At 60.5% G+C, this 15,029-nt stretch overlaps 1 protein-coding gene across 19 annotated transcripts in view; it reads left to right on the top strand.

The window, feature by feature from the left end:
- Window positions 1–15,029, top strand: part of KLC4 (kinesin light chain 4) — a 51,895-nt gene that overhangs the window by 20,872 nt on the left and 15,994 nt on the right. For 7 of the 19 annotated variants that reach the window (XM_005293498.5, XM_024104167.3, XM_042852773.2 and 4 more), the window contains 11 exons: window positions 179–409; window positions 823–901; window positions 1,099–1,324; window positions 1,674–1,761; window positions 2,231–2,332; window positions 3,022–3,195; window positions 3,341–3,440; window positions 4,096–4,154; window positions 10,110–10,177; window positions 11,021–11,129; window positions 12,156–12,314. In XM_005293498.5, the coding sequence (XP_005293555.1) occupies window positions 179–409; window positions 823–901; window positions 1,099–1,324; window positions 1,674–1,761; window positions 2,231–2,332; window positions 3,022–3,195; window positions 3,341–3,440; window positions 4,096–4,154; window positions 10,110–10,177; window positions 11,021–11,129; window positions 12,156–12,314 (1,395 nt within the window). Of the gene's footprint in view, window positions 1–178; window positions 410–822; window positions 902–1,098; window positions 1,325–1,673; window positions 1,762–2,230; window positions 2,333–3,021; window positions 3,196–3,340; window positions 3,441–4,095; window positions 4,155–4,533; window positions 7,582–10,109; window positions 10,178–11,020; window positions 11,130–12,155; window positions 12,315–15,029 lie in introns of those variants that run through there. The other 12 variants (XM_042852774.2, XM_065589869.1, XM_065589873.1 and 9 more) reach the window with 5 other exon arrangements.

Raw genomic sequence — 15,029 nt, 5'->3', positions numbered from 1 at the left:
TACCATGCCATCCCCAGGGGCTGCAGACTCCTCCGCCATATCTGAGCCTGGCAATGACTAACCTCTGTCTGGAGAGGCAGATGAGGCCAGGGTGCAGCGTAGTGGGGCAGCCTTGGGGAGAGGCTGTGCTGGTTCTCCTGCTGAATTGATGATGTTGCCGTTGGCTCTCTTGGCCCAGGTGATGATGGCTCTGTCCAGCCACCTGAATGCAGTGGAGTCAGAGAAGCAGAAGCTGCGCGCCCAGGTGCGGCGACTGTGCCAGGAGAACCAGTGGCTGCGAGACGAGCTGGCCAACACCCAGCAGAAGCTGCAGCGCAGTGAGCAGACAGTGGCCCAGCTGGAGGAGGAGAAGAAGCACCTGGAGTTCATGAACCAGCTGAAGAAATACGATGAGGACGTCTCACCATCGGTAAAAGTCATTGCTGCAGGGGGCGCTAGCTCCCAGAGCTATCCCACAGGGCTGAACCGAGGGATGGACGGGCCTCCAGGAGTTCCCGGCCTCCATGGCTTGTGCTCTGGACATCCGGCAGTGTGTGTCAGTCATACCCCTCGGGACTCCTCAAGACCCAAAAGGAGAGTGCGCTTTCACCTGCCTGAACCAGGGCCTGTCTGCTAAGGAGCCAGCTGTGATGTGGGACCCTGCTGCCAGGACTGGGAGTGAGAGGGGGTGGGGGGTGGGCTCACTGACCATGGGGCGACTGGGGTGGGGGGAGCACCTGCCTGACCTCAGTGGGGACTGGACCCTGCACAGGGTGGGGTGTGGAGCTGTCTTACTAGGGTGTTGGCACTTTACACTGATGGTTCTTCCCCTCCCCCTGCCAGGAGGAGAAGGAAGGGGACTCCACAAAGGACTCTCTGGATGATCTGTTCCCGAACGAAGAAGAGGAACACGGCCCAGGAAGTAAGTGGTTCCAGTCCCCCCTGCCCCATCCTGCCACTTTCTCCTCTGGTCTGTCTGCTAGGGCCTGTAATAAGAGCCCTGGCTGGTTTGAGGTGAGTGGGTAGCCCAGCCTGGCTGGTGCTGTGAGCCCAAGTGGCGTGCTGCCCTGCTCTGTGCCCACCACCAGCCTGGTTACTCGTGTGTGTGTGTGTTTGCAGTGCCCCACCAGCACAGCAGTGCGGCGGCAGCTGCCCAGCAGGGTGGCTATGAGATCCCAGCACGCCTGCGCACCCTCCACAACCTGGTGATCCAGTACGCCTCGCAGGGGCGCTACGAGGTAGCTGTGCCACTCTGCAAGCAGGCACTGGAGGACCTGGAGAAGACATCAGGCCACGACCACCCCGATGTGGCCACCATGCTCAACATCCTGGCACTGGTGTACAGGTGAGCGTTGGGGTGGGGAGCAGGGCCCCGCCACTTCTTCCCCATCTACCAGTGCAGGAGTCTGGCAAATGTGCGGCTCCTGCATCTGGCAGAGTCTCCCTTTGGAAACTGCTTGGGGTCAGGTGATGGCAATGAAGCCCAGGCCCCATTGGCCATGGGAGGGCTGGGATTTGGGGAGAGCTGTAGGGCATGGGGAGGGATGGGAGAGGGCAGGCTGGAATGGGGTGAGAGCTGTGGTTGGTGAGGCTGATTGGGAATTGGAAAAAGTTGCAGGGTTGTCCCAGGCGCCGCGTGCTCAGAGTCCCAGCACTCTAGACCTGCACCGTGATACACTGACTTTGTGCTGCAGGGATCAGAATAAATACAAAGAGGCAGCCCATCTGCTGAACGACGCACTCTCCATTCGCGAGAAGACACTGGGGAAAGACCACCCTGCAGTGAGTATCTGCTGCCCTGGCCCTGGGGACACATGTCCCCTGCTGGCAGGGGAGTGGGGGCCAGGTGGGCAGGAGGCATGTCACGTTCCCCCCCCCCCCCATTCTCCGTGATTCACGTGGCTGGGCTGCTCACTGATTGCACAACAGGCTGCCATGGAAAGCCCCGGGTGGCAGGGAATGGGGCTCAGGCACTGGCCATGGAGCACCCCTGGGCATTCTGCCCCTCTACACCGTGCCAGGGGATCCGATGAGGGCACATGCAGTCCCAGTCCTGACTCCAGCTCTTCTGGGAGGAGTTTGGGTTTTACCCTGGGCATCCTGGATACCTCTGTGCTGCTTCCCTAACGCGCCTGGCCCAGTCAGCTGGGCAGCGTTGCTGTGTGCTGCCAAGCTGCTGCGGTGCCTTGCTCCCCAGGCACATTCCTACTGGTTCCTTCTCACTTCAGTGGGGTGGGGCTTGTTCCTGTAGGTGGCCGCGACCCTCAACAATCTGGCCGTTCTTTATGGCAAGAGAGGAAAGTACAAGGAGGCAGAGCCGCTGTGCAAGCGAGCCCTGGAGATCCGCGAGAAGGTACCAGCCTGAGCCCTCCATGTGTGCACGTATACACCCTCACCCCTCTTGATGGGCTGCTCCCCATCCCTGAGATCTGGGAGAAGGTATCAGCATCGCCCTCCCGCGACTCCTCCTAGCAGTCGGCCCGGGGTGGGAGGGCGGGGAGATGAGTTCATGATTCGAGGACTTCAGTAACTCAGCCAGAGGCGAGGGGTCTATTATAGCAGTGGGAGGGTGAGCTTCTGTGGCCTGCAGTGTGCAGGAGGTCAGACTAGATGATCATGATGGTCCCTTCTGGCCTTAAAGTCTGAGTCCCCAGTGCCCTGAAAAACATCCATCAGGTCCTGTAGTTACCCCCTGCCCCCAGTGCGCTGACCTCTGCCACCTGCTCTCCTGCCTCCAGCTTTGTTTTGTAGTGCCAGAGTCTCCATCTCCATTCACTGCCTATGGACCATTTCTCTGAATCCCCCTGGCATTTGGCCACCACGTAGCTACAGGCCATGCCCCTGAGGAACCGTCTGGAGTCTACTTGTTCCCTGCCTTTTAGCTTCTGGGAGTGCTGGGAAAGGGCTGGCATGCTAGAGTTTCCCTCAGTAGAGTAGGGCATTCCCAGGAGTCCAAGGAGGGGCAGCCATGGTGTCCCCATGGGGCCTGCAGTGATCTTGAAGCGGTTGCTGTCTGAGGCCTCCCTTCTCTGGCTTCTCCAGGTTCTAGGCAAAGACCATCCAGACGTGGCCAAGCAGCTGAACAACCTGGCCCTGCTGTGCCAGAACCAGGGCAAATACGAGGAGGTGGAGTACTACTACCGCCGAGCACTGGAGATCTACGAGAGCCGCCTGGGCCACGACGACCCCAATGTGGCCAAGACCAAGAACAACTTGGTGCGTCTGCAGGGAGACGGGGGCTGTCTGGGTGGCATCTGGGTCAGTGGGGGAGGAGCTGGGAGAGCTGACTGGGGGGCCTAGGGGGTATTCATGGTCCCATGTGGCCCAGTGGGGCTTGACAAACTCTGTCTGTTGGCTGCAGGCCTCCTGCTACCTGAAGCAAGGCAAATACAAGGATGCTGAGGTGCTGTACAAGGAGATCCTTACCCGCGCCCATGTGAAGGAGTTTGGCTCTGTGGATGGTACGTACAGCTGGAAATGGTTGGGGGAAGTGGGGAGCCTGGCTATAGTTCTCATTCCAGCTGTGGGACTGGCTCTATGCAGTGTCCCCTCTGCTGGCAGGGCGAGTCCCTGCAAAGCCTGCTGCGCTCTGCACCCTGCCTGGGCTTGTCTCTGTGCAGTTCTCCGCTCTCAGCCACCTGACTGGGAAGGGAGAGGGCCCCCGCTCCCCTGCAGGGCTGGCACCACGAGATCTAACCAAAGACCTTGCAGGGCACAGTGACACTGTACAGGGTGGTGAACAGCTGACCTTGCGCTGCCATCCCTGGGCATGGCACCACCCTGCCCCTCTCCCTCAACCATACAGAGTGGCTGGAGGCTTTCCCTGGGATAAGGGGAAGGTCATTTATGTGTGCGGAGCAGGTCAGTGACTATGAAACCAGCAAGGGATTAGCAGCCCACGAGCAGGGGATGCAGCCCCTGCTGGGGTTGGGGAGAGCCCCACAGGCAGTGTCCCGTGGAGAGAGCCGGAGAGGTGCATTCTAAAGCCAGTGCCCCAGGATTCTGGCTGGTTCTAGGTGGGGAGTGGGGCTGCAGCGTGTGCCAGATGCATAGGTGGGTAGGGCGGAGCTCCGGAGCGAGGTTGTGAACAGCACTCTGTTGTGTTTTGCCCCACAGATGAGCACAAGCCGATCTGGATGCACGCGGAGGAGAGGGAGGAGATGAGCAAGGTGAGGGTAAGAGGTCAGATCAGCACAGCCTCTGACAGTGGAGACAGCCCAGTGGCTCAGCTTTTATGCTGGGGGTGGGGAGGGTCCTGTCCTGGGAGCTGGAGTCTCTTCTCTTCCCTAGGGGCGGGAGGGGAGTCTCTGCTTTCTGTAACCTCTCTAGAGCAGCAGATGCTGCAGCTGGTCACAGCCAGCAGGGGAGGGACAGCTGGGGCAGGGCATAGGCATAGGGAGGGAGGCAGGGTGCTGCAGCTGGGAAGGGGCGTGGCAGAGGGGGAGGTGCTGCAATTGCTCTCTTGTGCCTGTGTGGGAAGGAGAGCTGTGCTCTGGCCGGGGGGAGGCCCGCTGTGTGTCTAGCTGTGCCTGCATGTTTTCTCTTTGCTTGTAGTGCTCTCCCTAGGACACGCTGGACAGCGGAAGATGGCAGAATGACAGCGTGTTTCTGTGCCAGAGACTTAGCTTCCAGCCCCAAAGGGCCTCGAAAATCCAGCTCACTCCTGGGTTAGCCCATAAGGCTGATCAGGAGACAGGGAACCTGAGAGGAGAGGCAGACAGGCCTGGGAAGAGGCTGCAGTCTGCTGCCTCCATCATCTCCCCAGAGAACCTTCTGCCGTGTGCTGCTGGAGCCAGAATGGGACCTAGAGTTCTCCCCGGCACCCTGGTCCTTCCAGCCCAGCTCTGAGTGAGGGCAACGCAAACCTTGCCGGCATCTAGAGCCCCAGAGAGCACAGGGCCTTCCTCGGGAGCCAGGCTCCTCCTCGGGGCAGTGGGCAGCAGCCCTGGCTCCCTGGCAAATGGGAATTGACCCCGGCAGTTGTGAGAGAGGCAGGTGCACTGCTGAGATGGACTGAGCTAAACAGACATACGGAGCAGGTGTCCCTTCTTATGCAGCAGGCAAGACGCAGGAGCCCCAGCACACCTCCCTTACCCCCTCTGTGCAAATGCAGCAGGGAGGCCTCTCGCCTGTGTGCACAGACCCTGTACCGGGAGCCGGCAGTCAGGATTGGCAGAGTCGTCATCTAGGTGGCCAGGCTGGAGTTTGAGGGCCTGAGTAACAAACTCTAAATGCTGCAGGTGCTGGGCCCCTCTGAGATCCCACCCTGTGTCTGGAAGCTGTCCCAGCTTCTATCCTGCACAGCGCAATCTAGTCTAGAGCCTCTGTGCTCCCCAAGCTGCAGTCTCTTCACCTCCCAGTCTAGTCCCTGTGGGATGCTGAGGACCCCTTGAGAAGCAGAGCACCATGTGGGGCAGGACTGCAGAGACTAGCACACGAGCTGTAAAGAATCATGGTGGCAGTGCCATTGCTGCTCTAAGCTAGTTCGCCCCTTGGGTGCTCTGTGCTGCCTGCACCCACTGCTCCACCTAAGCAGGGTGGTGGCCCGTGGGCCATGCTGCCAAGAGCCTGCTGGGTTGATACCAGCATTTGTTGTATCGATGGTCAGTTACAGGTCAGCTGGGTGTGCAGATAGCCTGGGCTAAACAGGGCCTCTGGGAAAGAGGAGGGAGTGACATGGCAATTGTCAAGGCAAGATTTCTAGCACCCGATAGCATTTGCGGGGTCTCCTCCAGTGGGGGTGCCAGTTCTGAGCAGTGGAGGAGGGAGAGCCTTTTTGGCTCCAGCTGGGTTCTGTCGCTGAGGCCTTTTGTGGACGTAGGGTTTGGAGCTATTGTTGGAGCTTGTTAATGTCTCCCGAAAGGAGGGCTGGTGCCAACTCTTGCCATTGGTGGCTGTGCTGAATGTCAGCCTGCCTGTAAGCAGCCTGTGGGAGCTGGGCGATGGAAAAGGTGGTGGTGGCATTGCTTGGAGGCCTGCTGCAACTTTTCCATCCCTGCCCATCTGTCCTAGCGCTGTGCAGGGCCTCGAGATGATCCAGCCCAGTTGACCGTGCTGAGCCCATGAGGTCTGTTAGTTGCCTTTGATGCCATTGCCCATACAGTTCTGTTGACTCCATTGTGGCCCCTGACTGGGGTGACCAGGCTTGCTCCTGAGAGCTTCTGCACCTGGCTACCTTGTCACCTAGGCCGAGGCCACTGCTGTGCAGAGCTCCACAGGGCACTGTGGTGTCCCCCCTCCTCCATGTGCAGGGGAGGTTCTGGAGGTTGCAGTGCCACCTGCCCAGATGGTGCAGGGTCAGTGCTCTCCCAGGGCTGGCTGAGAGCTGGCTGGCTGGAGGCTCACCCAGAGAAGAGATGCTGCTGGTGGTGTTTAAGGGGCCGATCTCTAGAGATTGACAGATGACATGTGGCCACCTCTTGTCAGTGGAGCTTGCTGCTCGGCCGCTTTCAGGGTATGTTGCTACGCGGAGGCCTGCCCGCGCTGCTAGCCTTAGTGTGTGGGGTTGCTGAGTGGAGCGGCTCCGTGTCCTGTGCATTCCGGGGCTCCATGGCCAGGTACACAGTGAGCCCTGGCTCAGAGATGAGGAGCCTGACAGGGTATGTAAGGGGGTCTGGCGAGCCTGCAGCCCCCTCCCTGTTTGCATGTGCCAGGAGGCTCCAGGGAAGGCCCTTCCTTCGGGAAGGCAGCTCCCATGTCCCCCTGCTCTCCATGGGCCTTAGTGTTGCTCTGACAGATGGGAGCAGCTCCCTTACCAGGGGGACTTGGAGAGACAGCAGCTCAGGCTACTAGTAGACCACTCAGGTCTTTAGTCACCAGCATCCCTGCCGGAGCCCTGAGGGCTCACATCTGCTACTCACCTCTGGGCCCTGCCTCCCAGGCCTTGTGCATGCGCCATCCGCACACAGTCCCAGAGCCGAACTTCTGGCCTGGGGCGTACACCTTTCGCTGCGAGCTAGAGAAACGAGCTGGCCCCATGGCTCTCCTGCTGCCGCCACAAGGAGGTTCCACCGGGGTCCCTGAAACTGCCTTAGCCGGTACAGGGCATGGTGGCTTCTTACGCCTGTTCTGCCCCTTCCTGCTCCTAGCCCAGAGCAGCTCTGAGCTCCAGCTGGGAAGGAGTGGCTCCAGCACCCGGCTTTCTTGGGAGCTGCATTTGAGTGGTGTGCTCTCTCCTCGGGGCCAGGACTGGGCCTTCTCTTCCCTATATAGGGCTGAGATGCTTTCCAGGATACTGCTAGGCATGGGGGGGACACACCTCTGTCTCCTGCTAGTGGAGGTGGCGTCATGTGTTGGGCATTCTCCAGTGCAGTGATGCTGGGGCCAGCCGTCCCCCAGGGCATACTGTGGCTCCCCCACAAGCTAGCAGCAGTGGGCGGGGGGTAAGGAGAGAGCTGTGTTGTGGCCAGTGGGAGACGTGCATGCTAGCCTAACCCACAGGTGGTCCCTGTTCCCTTGAGCTGTGCTCTCTTGGTTCTGCTTAGCACTAGCCCAGCCCCTGGGTTGAGGGGTGTTGCTCCCATTCACTCCCACGCCTGGAGGCCCTCCCCTGCCAGACCTGGTTGCCTGTCTGTTTTCTCCTATTAAAAAGCATCATACCCATTTTGACAGAGCTTCACTTTCTTTCTCTTTACTTCCCATTTCACAGAACATCGAGATGGGGCTGAGTGCCTGGGTGGGGTGGATTTACTAGCAGCCAGGCAGTGGCGGGGGCACATGCGGGGATTGGGCAGGGCCAAGGCAGGAGCTGTGCCCCCCCTGGGGAGGGAGGGTGTTGGGCATGGCAGTGGCAGCTGGAATGCCCCTGGGCTCATGGTTTGGGAAATGCCCACTGGTAGGAATAGCCTCACTCTCCCCGTGATGTGGGGGCTGGGAGGGAGCTCTGTGGTGATATCCTGGCAGGAGAATCAGTGGGTGTTTAAAGGCAGGGCTAGGAGATCGACAGAGTCTGTGTCCCGGCCCTTATCTCACGCTGCATGAGCATGCTGTAACTGGGATGCTCCAGCTCAGTCCCGGACATCTACGCTGCAATTTCATAGTCCCTCGGCCTGCGTCAGCTGACCTGGGCCAGCCCCAGGTGTTTTATCGTATGACATGCCTCAAGAGGTGGCAGGTAGATAAATAGCAGGCAGTCAGCAAGAGAAACTCAATTGCTGGGGTCTTGAAGCCTCCAAGCAAACAATCTGTGTAATACAGCCAAGTGTAAATGTATACATCTAGGAACAAAGAATATAGACCATGCTTCCGTGATGAGAGACTCTACCCTGGCAAGCAGTGACTGAAAAAGCTGTGAGGGTTGTGGTGGATGATTGGCTGAACATCAGCTCCCACTGCATCACTATGGCCAAAAGGACTAATGCGATCCTGGGGTGTGTGAACGGGAATCTCGAGTAGGAGTAGAGAGGTTATTTTACCTCTCTGTTTGGTGCTGCCGGAGTCTGTCCAGTTCTGGTGCCCACAGTTCAAGAAAGCTGTTGATCAATTGGAGAGGGCTCAGAGAAGAGCCACGAGGATGATTAAAGGATTAGAAAACCTGCCCTAGAGTGATAGACTCAAGGAGCTCGATCTATTTAGCCTTATGAGGTGACTTGAGGACAGTCTATAAGTACCTACATTGGGAAGGAATATTTAACAATGGGCTCTTCAGTCTAGCAGACAAAGGTCTACCACAACCCAGGGCTGGAAGCTGAAGCAATGTTTCCTCATTGCCAGGGGTGGGGTGGGGTGCTCCGGGCTGATGGTATGTGTGCAGGATTGGCTCCAGGCCCTATGGATGGGGTGAGGCCTGTACCCGCTAGGGTTATTTAGCCTCCCGCTCTCTGGCCGGAGCGGTCTAGCCGTTGACCTCATGGCTGTGTCATCCTGTGGCCGAGGTGGACGTGCTGGGGGCTCAACCAGCCCCAGAGCCCATTATTCTGACTGGCTGTGCAGGAAGGAGGAACTGAAGCTAGAGGCACACCTGGACTCACGTGCAGAGGGAGGGCTGGGCATGACCTGTCCCTGGCCCCACATCTGACATAGCTGAGGTGCTTCCCCTTGTGGTCTTGGCAAGGCTGAGTTAGCTTGGGCCGATTCCCTGACCAGGCAAGGAAAGCCAGCCCTGAGAGAAAGGGCGTGTCTGAGTGTCCCCACGCTGGCTGCCAGCCCTGGAGGTTGGAGTGAGAGGCCCAGGGGCTGGAATTTCTCCAAAGGGAGTGGCTCTGCCCTGTGGGAAGGCTCCCTGGAGTCGCTCAGGCCAAAATGTTCTCACTGGGGCCTGGAGAAGCCGCCTAGACTGGAGTGAGACTCCGAAATGGGAGGGGCCTGATGTGCAGAGCTGCGAGCCCCGCTGCCCTCCCTGGGCACTGCCCCCTCTGACAGCCCCTGAGTGAGGATCTGGCCCTTTAAACCAGCCCAAGGACTGAGTTCTGAATGTTTGGGCTCTTGGCTGTCCCCTTTGTGCAGTGCTTAATTTGTAATGAGAGGAGCCGAGGCTCCAGCAATTTGTTTACGTTCATAACTGGTGCAGCAAGCCCAGCGGTGCCGGGGCTCTGACCTGCCAAGCCCAGCAGTGCCGGGGCTCAGGCCTGGCGCAAATTAAACCCTGCCTTTCTGCCCTGGTGACTATGGGATTAGGGGGCACTGCCCTCTCCCCCTGCCTGGAACATGTGCCCAGGGTGGTGCACATGGCATTGCTACTACCCCAGCCTTGGTTGTGGCACTGCCACCCGTGGTGCTCAGCGCCATCTGCCCTGGGCTTAGGTCTGTTTCAGCCCCAGCACTGCTGGCCCCACTCAGGCTAGCATGGAAACCAGCCACTGTGCTTGTGAAAATCTCCAGGAGCAGTGGCTGGGCAGGCAGGTCCGGCCCCAGGGTGGGGCAGGAAAGTGCCATGCCCCAGCGGGAGGATGGGCTCCAGGGATGGGGTCTGGGATGGCTCAAGTCAGCTCTAGGGAGCTCAGGCTGGATGTAGAGCTCCTCTGGGGGCCCCCATAGAACTGGGGGCAGGGATGGAGAGGGGGATGTTCAAATGCTGAGCTGCTGCTGGCCACAGCTATCAGGGTGGGGCTCAGTCCAGCATGGGATGGGGCTGTTCTGGGGGCCTGAGGCAGGCGCCGCTCTAGCTAACCTCTCCTCTCCTTCCCTTGCAGAGCAAACAGAGAGACGGTGACCCCTATGCAGAGTACGGCAGCTGGTACAAAGCCTGCAAAGTCAGCAGGTAAGGGGGGGCTTGGGGAGCCAGGGGGGCATGGCATCAGCATTGGCAACCAGCCCCTCTGGAGCCAAGGGGCTGCCCTGCCACAGCCTTCAGCGCAGTAACAGCCCCTGCAGTGCTTTCCTTGCCTCAGGCTGGCTGCCCTGCCCTCTCCAGCACGTGGCCAGGGGTTGGCCTCTTTAGCTTGTATGTACATTTACTTTCGTTGTCCTCTGCCTGTAAGGATCGGAAGAGCCTACCGGGTTGCTGCAAACCTTGGCTCTCTCACCAACAGAAGTTGATCCAGTAAAAGACATTCCCTCCGCCCCCTTGTGTCTCAGACAGGGGAATCCACGTGCCTCTCTCTAGGGCAGGCTGGACATAGGAGCCGCCTCTCAAACACCCGGGAAGAACCTATTTCCAGCAGGGGTCCCTAACTCTGTGCCCACCCCATCCATAGGCACTCGATGATTTTCAGGGCCAGTGTCACCAGCTGACACATGCTATCTTCCCTGACACTTGAGAGACGCAGTCTGATGCCAGTGACTGTCAGGCTGAGCGGAGTTATGTATGGGGTGCCCTCTGCCAGTTGGTGCGGAGCGGCTGTTAGGGCCAGGGGCGCGCAGCGTCTGTGCGTTCACAATGCCTTCAGGGAGAGTTGATGGCTGGGCCCTCCTGTCCAGAAGGCCAGGCACCTGGCGGCTCCATTCCCCTGCTTTCCCACTCCAGCCCAGCTGTGGCCCAGCTGTTCTCCCCTGGAACGCTCCCAGGCACAGTGTCCCCAGCCACTCCAGAGCAAGGGATGCCAGGAGCTGCTGGGGGGATAGATGGCGGCTGCCTCAGCCTCCCATTTCCTCTCGCCCCCAGCCCCACAGTGACCACCACCCTGCGGAACCTCGGCGCTTTGTACAGGCGCCAGGGCAAGCTGGAAGCAGCAGAGACGCTGGAGGCATGTGCAGTGCAGTCTCGGCGGCAGGTAACCCCTGGGATGCCCTGGGGACCCGGGCAGTGGGATGGAGCTCGGGGGAGGGGTTGCTCACTGGCACATCCCCTCAGAGTAGCAACAGGATCTCTTGGGAGTGGGGCCCTGTGATGCCTACCCCCACCCAGGCTCCCTAGGCTTGGCGGATTTAAATCCGTGCAGTCCCATTGGCTCCCCCGGGGCTGGGGCTTGGGAGGAGTCGTTTGGGGGTGTCTGCGGTACGGGGAAACACTCCTGCCACAGATCTGTTAGCCTGTCCGGTAGCTAGGGAGCCATTCATCTGCACCACAGAAGCTGCTGGGGAGACGGGCGTGAAGAGATCAGACTGACAGTTGGACACACGAGGGCCCAGGCCTGGCGGTGCAGCCTAGGGCTGGCTGAGTGGGTGACTGAGGGGGGCTGGAAGGTAGCAGAGCGTGCCCCGCTCTGTGTAGAAGGGCTCCAGTGGAGATCCGGGAACTGCAGAGCTGGAAGCGTTGCTCGGTACCAGGGGAGGGGCTTGGAGGGTTAATAACTAGAGTCCTGAAGCCCCTGGCTGAACCAGCTGCTGAGCGGGAGCGGCTGGACCTCCCCACGAGGTCCCTCGCAAAGGGCTGCTCGGGACCCAGGCTGCTAGCGGCAGAGGGGCGTAGGCGATGGCCAGTGGGACTGTCAGCTGTCTGGTCACTCTGCTGGCCAGAGCCCTCCAGCCAGGCTCTGTCCGGCCTGCGTGTAGTGCTCTAGCCGGCCCATTCAGTGTGGTGAGCTAGGTGGTGGGGACGCCCTGCTCTCTCCTTTGCCCTGCTGCCCGCAGCAAGTCTCTCTTGGGCTCTCCCTTCCCTGCTGTGTGTGGTTGTGCCCGAAGGGGACAGCACAAAGCGAGCTTCCCCTCCTCTCCTCCCCCGCCCGAGCGTTCTGGTCCTGGGGATGAGGGCAGGGGGATGGGCCGTGCCACGTCCTGGGGCAGATGGTGGCGCTGGCTCTCAGTAGCAGCCAGGGGCCAGCCCTGACTTGCATCCTCCTGTGCTGACCCCTCTGCAGGGCATTGACCCCATTAACCAGACCAAGGTGGTGGAGATTCTGAAGGAGGGAGCCGGCGCGGAGAGGAGGAGGAGCCGTGACAGCCTGGGGGGCAGTGTCAAGTATGAGAACACCACAGACGGTAGCGAGGAAGTGAGTATGGGCGTGCAGTGGAGCGGGGTAAGTACAAGTCCACCATCAAGAACTGCCTAGGCCAGCCGGGAGAAGCAGGGGGCAGCACTTGCCCAGGGGCCCCTGCTGGAGTGCTGCCCCCTGCAGTCTCAAGGAGCTGATGGCCTGTCGTGGCATCCCTGCCTGCCTCATTCATTCCCTGCACCCTGTCCTGCCTCTCTCGCCATTAGCCAGCCGGGCCAGGGAGAGGAGCGCCCGGCACTCGCTCCGCGGGGTGACTCCTGCTCTGAGGGGCTGCTGAGTCTGGCGTTGGAAATGTCCAGAACAAAGCAGCCCTGGCTTGCCCCTAACCCAGCCTTGGCATCCCCTTAACACCCCTCCTGGCTATGTCTGCGTTGCATACTGACTGCCAGCCCTGAGGGGGATTCCTGAGGGAGCCTGGCGGACAGCGCCTGTGCCCTGCGGCGGGGTGGGAGGGCGGTGTGTGTGAGTGTGACTGGGGAGTGGGTTATAGCTGCAGGCAACTCCCTACCCTCACTGCTGTCCCGGGGGCTGAAAGCCATAGACCCCCTCCCAGTGTGACATGCTGCCCCCAGTAGCGTCCGTCTAAGAGCAGGGGTGGGAGCTAGGGCTCAGTGGGAGCACAGGCCAGGCAGGGTGAGCAGGAACGTGTCTCCATCCCCCGGCCACCAGCCTTGCCTCCAAACGAGACTGGGCTTGACCCTGGTTGTGACGGCTCTGGAGGCCAGGGCAGGCTTGCTCCGAAAGGAGGCAGCTGTTCTGTTTCCAGTGCTAAAAGGGGCACCAGCCTCCTGGCCCAGAGGAGTGGGCACGTGAGTCTAGCTAGGGGGGCAGTGCCCAGGGGTCGGACTCGTGAAGGGCAGTGGGGAGAGTGTGGGGCACGTGGTGCTAGGGAGGGGGTGTGCGTTCTGGCTCGGGGGAGGGGGAGCTGTGGCACTGGGGGGCCTGGGAGCGGTGCACTGTAGTTAGTTTCTGGGCGCATCGGAGCTAGAGGAAGGGGGCATGGTGCATGGTGGGGGATGGGCTTGGCCTAGGCTAGGCAACTCCTGACTGCTGTGACCCTGGCTACATTAACACCCCCCCCCCTCCATCAGCTCACTAACCCCACCCCACACGCACACCCTGCATGAGCCTCTCCTCCCTTGCCATGACGGCCAGGCAGCACCATGCCTCTCGCTCTCTTGATTGTGGATTGTACCCAAGAGGCAGCTGTGGCGTAACCTCTCCAGGCAGTGTGGGGAGCCCCGGGGCTTGGAGCAGAGCTGGCAGGGAGCCCCCCAGGGCTGCAAGTAGGACTGGCGAGGAGCCCACCGGCTGGGAGCAGGGGAAGGAGGGCTGTCCTCCAGGGGCAGCAGGGGTGGGGGTGGTCTCCTCTGCGGTGCAGCTCCCTCTCCCAGGGAATGCAGGCAGCCTGCTGCTCTAGGGAGAGAGGAGGCCAGGATGGCTGTCTCCCTGCCTGCCAGCGGAGGGGCTGGATGGGTCTCTGAAGGGGCCTGTCATCCCCCAGAGAGAGTGGATTGGGGGCTGCCAGGCACTGGGTCCAGAACTCCCCTACCACTGATCTCCTGGCTTGCCTTTCCCTGCGTGGTTCCTCCCATGCTGTGTCTGCACTGTGGTGCCCTTTGATCTGCTTTGTTCTGGTGGTGGGCTGGGAGCTCTTTCCCTGAGGGGCTGCCCCGGATCACACCCTTCCTAGGGGGCCAGGCTGTGCCACATCCCAGCCCAAGCTGCTGCCCTAGCTGGGGGGAGGCAGTGCCTGCTGTGTCCTGAGCCGCAGAGGCCTAGCAGTACTTCTCTTGCCTGGCTTGGCAAGCCATGGACTGAGGCCCAATGTAGCTCCAGGGAGGGCTGCCGCTCACAGCTGCCCCCGTTGAGGCTGAACTCAGTGCATTTCCCGTTCCCCGTGACTCTGCTGCCCGCTGGCCTGGCCACCCGGCTGGCTCCCCCACAGCTCTGCTGTGCAGTAGCTCTGCCCCGTGGCTACATGCCCTTGCCAGGGGGAGATGGATTCAGTTAACTTAGGATCTTGTCCCTCATGGGCAGTTGCTCCCTGCTCTGATCTGGAGGGTTCAGAAGCTCCACTTGTGGCTCTGATCCTAGCTATCCATCCCCTAGTGCCAACCCCCAGTCCTGCCCTGGGGCCAAAGGTTGTGTAACTCCCAGTGATCAAGTCACTGAGCAGAGAAGGCCCTCAAGTGCCAGAGACCTCTATCCATGAACTGCTATCCTGCCCTCCCCAGAGCAGCTCCCCCTGGCAGCAGGTTTGCCCTGCAGTGGTTTGGGCCGGAAGGTAGCACCTTCCCCTCCCCTGGAGCACCAAGACCTCCCAAGGGACATGTTGCATGTGGGCCCTTTCTAACCAGCACTAGGGCTGAAGGGGCTTGAACACTCCGCAGGAGAGGGGGGCAGGGGGCTCTGCTGGTATTTTCATTAGCAACCCCAGCCCTGCCTGGCTACAGAGCCAGTGAAACTGTGGCCGCATCCCAGCAAGCCAGGCAGGCAGGAGGATGGAGTCGCTGCTTGTTGGCATCCATTCACTCCAGTGCCTAAACACCTGGGAGAAAAGGTGTCTGCGCCCTCCCTCCATGTAGGGCATGAGAGCTGACTGGGCCCGCTCTGGAGCTAGCCTCCGGGGCCTCCCAAACCTTCCCAGGCCTCCGTGTCTGCACCTGGCCCAGCTCTCCCCACTGACCCCCTTTAACTCCACGAACTTCGGGCTTCCTGCTCCCTTAGGAATGGTTG

Source organism: Chrysemys picta, chromosome 3, assembly GCF_011386835.1.
Source record: "Chrysemys picta bellii isolate R12L10 chromosome 3, ASM1138683v2, whole genome shotgun sequence".
Taxonomy (NCBI): Eukaryota; Metazoa; Chordata; order Testudines; family Emydidae; genus Chrysemys; species Chrysemys picta.
The sequence above is the reverse complement of the archived record's forward strand: the minus strand, read 5'-3'. Positions and strand labels throughout refer to the sequence as shown.